Source organism: Megalops cyprinoides, chromosome 8 (genome assembly GCF_013368585.1).
Source record: "Megalops cyprinoides isolate fMegCyp1 chromosome 8, fMegCyp1.pri, whole genome shotgun sequence".
Classification (NCBI taxonomy): domain Eukaryota; kingdom Metazoa; phylum Chordata; class Actinopteri; order Elopiformes; family Megalopidae; genus Megalops; species Megalops cyprinoides.
The window spans coordinates 52,501-57,500 of NC_050590.1; the positions used below are offsets into that span (position 1 = coordinate 52,501).

Sequence of the window (5,000 nt, forward strand, 5' to 3'; positions counted from 1 at the left end):
CTCCCTCCCCCTCTCTTCAGAAAGGTCCTCGCGCGCCGCGGCTTTCCTCGCTTCACCCACCGCCGCTAGGCTAACCTGGAATACCACGCGTGGCATAGCTTAGCATGGCTTCATGTAGCTTTATCCTGCACATCTGTAACCATAGAGATCTGATATTCTATACATCTGTAACCATAGAGATCTGATATTATATACATCTGTAACCACAGAGATCTGATATTCTATACATCTGTAACCATAGAGATCTGATATTATATGCATCTGTAACCATAGAGATCTGATATTATATGCATCTGTAACCATAGAGATCTGATATTCTATACATCTGTAACCATAGAGATCTGATATTATATGCATCTGTAACCATAGAGATCTGATATTCTATACATCTGTAACCATAGAGATCTGATATTATATACATCTGTAACCATAGAGATCTGATATTATATGCATCTGTAACCATAGAAATATGTTCTACACATCTGTAACCATAGAGATCTGATATTCTATACATCTGTAACCATAGAGATCTGATATTATATACATCTGTAACCATAGAGATCTGATATTATATGCATCTGCAACCATAGAGATCTGATATTCTATACATCTGTAACCATAGAGATCTGATATTATATGCATCTGTAACCATAGAGATCTGATATTATATGCATCTGTAACCATAGAAATATATTCTACACATCTGTAACCATAGAGATCTGATATTATATGCATCTGTAACCATAGAGATCTGATATTATATGCATCTGTAACCATAGAGATCTGATATTCTATACATCTGTAACCATAGAGATCTGATATTATACGCATCTGTAACCATAGAGATCTGATATTATATGCATCTGTAACCATAGAGATCTGATATTATATACATCTGTAACCATAGAGATCTGATATTATATGCATCTGTAACCATAGAGATCTGATATTATATGCATCTGTAACCATAGAGATCTGATATTCTATACATCTGTAACCATAGAGATCTGATATTATACGCATCTGTAACCATAGAGATCTGATATTATATGCATCTGCAACCACAGAGATCTGATATTATATGCATCTGTAACCATAGAGATCTGATATTATATACATCTGTAACCATAGAGATCTGATATTCTATACATCTGTAACCATAGAGATCTGATATTATACGCATCTGTAACCATAGAGATCTGATATTATATGCATCTGTAACCATAGAGATCTGATATTCTATACATCTGTAACCATAGAGATCTGATTCTGAGAGTTCAGATTTGGAAACCCCCCCCCCCCCCCCCCCCGACACCACAGTGACTCAGTACTACGCTTAAATCCGGCGTGTTTTGTGGTCGAGTCCCACAGTGTAGGCGTGGCCCTAAACTGCGGCGGGACGGTGCTGTTTTTGGACGGACCGGACGCCCCCCCACCCCCCCCAAAACCGCGTCCCAAATTAAACACGTTACATTACATTACTGATGCTTAGCATTAGCGCTTTTCCAGAGCTGTTTTTCCTGTGAGGCGTGTGTGTGTGTGTGTGTGTGTGTGTGCGCGTCCGGGGTGCGTGGGCGTCCCCATTTTCGCAAACTCCGCTGCCATGGCGACGGTGGTGTCGGGGGCGCCCCGTTGCCAGGCGACGGCGGGCGCAGGCAGGAGAGGTGAGGAGAAAAAGAGAGAGATCTAAATGCCATCATTCCGTCCTTCTCTGTCTGATCTTCATCGCCATCATCATTGTTAGCGTTTAGCCCCCGCTCATTACATTACATTACATTATTAGCCTTTAGCCCCTGCTCATTACATTACATTACATTATTAGCATTTAGCCCCTGCTCATTACATTACATTATTAGCGTTTAGCCCCTGCTCATTACATTACATTACATTATTAGCGTTTAGCCCCTGCCCGTTACATTACATTACATTATTAGCGTTTGGCCCCTGCTCATTACATTACATTACATTATTAGCGTTTAGCCCCTGCTCATTACATTATATTACATTATTAGCGTTTAGCCCCGGCTAGCGCCCCCAGCCCCCAACCCCGCCACGGATACAGTTCTAACCCCCGGGGTCCGGGGCGGCCTACCTTCTGACACCCGGGGCAGCCGGCGTAGCAGGACCCGCCGGCGGGGACGGCGGCCGGGGCGGGGGGATCCGGGCGCGGCCCCTCCCCGGCCCCTCCCCCGGCCCCGCCCCCGGCCCCGCCCCCGCCCGCCAGCACGCCCCGGATCAGCGCCAGCTCCCGCCGCAGCACCTGCTTCTGGTGGAAGCTGAAGGCCGGGTGGTTGGACGCCATGGTGAAGAGCAGCAGCAGCTGCTCGCCGGCGCGGCCGTCGCCCAGCCGCAGGCCGTAGTTGCTGATGACGGCGTCGGCGTGCGTCAGCGTCCGGAAGGCCACGCCCGCCGCCGCCCGGCTGTCCGAGCCCAGCAGCGCCAGCGACACCAGCAGCCGGCTGCGCACCACCTCGTCGGTGATGTCGGTGAGCGCCGCCAGGTCGGCCGGGTTGTTGGCGCGGATCTCGGCGTCGCGGAGCGAGTGGTAGTCGCGCCGCGCCAGGTCCTCCAGGCAGGCGCCCAGGAAGCGCAGCTCCACGGGCACGCACAGGTCCAGCAGGCCGCAGAGGAACTCGGCGCGGGGCGCCGGGCTCAGGCGGGAGAACCAGCGGTAGACCTCCTCGCGGCGGACGGGCGGCCGCTTCTCCACCATGGCCCGTCCGCCCGCCCGCCCACCCGCCGGAAGGAAGGAAACGGGGGAAGAGAAGAAACGGAAGCTAAAACGCGTCGCCGGTATCCGCTAGGGCGCTCCGCCGGGGGACCCGGCGCTCAGGCGGCGGGGGGGCCGCGCCCCGTATTCCATGCGGCGGGCGGAGACGGGGGGGGAGCGAGGGGGGGGACACACACACACACACTCGCAGACCCCGGCCTTGTAATCCTCCGCGGGCTTTTCACGGCAAAGAAAACGCTCGTTTGTAAATCCACTCTGTCGTTCTTTTCTCTTTTTTCCCTCCTTCCCACCCCCCCCAACCCCCCCCCAAAAACCACCACCACCCCCCCTCACCTCCTCCTCTTCCTCCTCTCTCTCTCTCTTTCCCCCTCTCCTCCTTTCTCCCGGGGTAAAGGGGGGGCGAGGAAGAAGAAGAAGACGAAGAAGAAGAAGAAGTCGAAGAAGACGCGCATCAAACCGCGGCCGAGCCTCCCGGCGCGCCCGGGGAGAGAAGCGCGCTCCCGCCGCGCGTCCCCCCGGCCGCGATCAATCCCATAATTCCCGTGCGGGGCGCGTCCGCCGCCGTCGTTCCCCCCCACCAGCCTCTGTAATTCCGAGCGAATTCCGATTATTCCCGAACTCCCTCCGATCCCGGCCGAAGGTGTCGGAAGAAAAAAACAACACAAACCAACCCTTTTTTTGTTTCTTTCTTTGTTTTTTTTTTTTTTAATCCCGCTGTGAAGCCCGTCGACATCCCATAATTGTAATCCCAAAAAGCGCGCCGGGTTTTGGTTATTAATAACAATAAAAAAATAACAAACGGGGGGCTCGCGCTGCCTCTCCGCGAGACCGACTCCCAGAGACCGTGAAAAAACAGCTGCGGCGACTCTGCTAACCCCCCCTCCCGGCCACGCCCACATCCTCCTATTGGCCGCCGGGGATGTCCGTCAGGGCGTCGCGGCTGTGATTGGCCTTCCCGACCACGACCCCGCCCCGCCTGCTTTCTCCGCAGTTTTTTCCACGAACCCTTTCTTAAAAGGGAGGGGGGGGGTGGAAGTTGTCATGCTGGGACTATGTTCCCCCCCCACTCCCTCCCAACACACACACTCTCACACACACACACACACACACACTCTCACACACACACACACACACTCTCACACACACACACTCTCACACACACTCACACACACTCTCACACACACACACACACACTCTCACACACACACACTCTCACACACACACTCTCACACACACACACACACACTCACACGCACACTCACACACACACACACACACACACACACACACACACAGACACACACACACACACACACACTCTCACACACACACACACACACTCTCACACACACACACTCACTCACTCTCACACACACACACACTCACACGCACACTCACACACACACACACTCACACGCACACACACACACACACACACACTGCAATATATGCATGCTATGCTAGTAATAATGCTAAAGAGTGCTAATTTAAAGGATGTCATGACATATATATGGAGTTAAATTATGAATATTACCTTAGCCTCGACACACACACACACACACACACACACACTCACAAGCTGTCAATCAAGTGGCGCCAGCGTAGCAGCGCGCATGGGGGGGGGGGGGGGGGGCTCCTTTCTTAATCGCGCCCTGATTGGTTCTCTTCTCAGCCACGCCCCATTTAACCCGTTGCTTTCCACCATCGCTGAGCGGAGAAAGCGGACGGAGGTGTGTGTGCTAAAGTAATATTCATAATTTAACTCCATATATATGTCATTACATCATTTAAATTAGCACTCTTTAGCATTGTTATTAGCATAGCATCCATTTATCACTGTGTGTGTGTGAGTGTGTGTGTGTTACAGACGCTGTGTTCTACGAACCCAAAGACCTTACAGGTGTGTAACGGGCATCTGCAGGTGCAGAAAGGTTCGAAACCCACACGGATTTGAATATCTTCTCATAATAAAACGTTTGTGAAATTATTGCAGATGAAATTGATGTTGCCACGTAAGGTTGGCAACAGGTTAGCAACAGGTTATGCTAGCGTAGAATCGCGTTTAGGGTTTGTAATAATTGTTAGCATGTTGACGTGGTGGTAATAGAAACACACACACACTTTCTCTTTCTCTCTCTCTCTCTCACACACACACACACACACTTTCTTTCTCTCTCTCACACACACACATTTATTCTCTTTCACACAGACACACACACGGAGTAATATATGAATGTTACGCTAATGTTGATAATGTCAATGAATGCTA

At 50.9% G+C, this 5,000-nt stretch overlaps 1 protein-coding gene across 1 annotated transcript in view; it reads right to left on the reverse strand.

Moving 5' to 3' along the window:
• The window catches only part of zcchc14 (zinc finger, CCHC domain containing 14), a 19,350-nt gene extending 16,603 nt beyond the window's left edge, over positions 1-2,747 (reverse strand). The window contains exon 1 of the mRNA XM_036535503.1: positions 2,093-2,747. Coding sequence (XP_036391396.1) covers positions 2,093-2,713 — 621 coding nt within the window. The 5' untranslated portion in view covers positions 2,714-2,747. The remainder of the gene's footprint in view (positions 1-2,092) is intronic.
• Between the last annotated feature and the right edge of the window lie 2,253 nt (positions 2,748-5,000).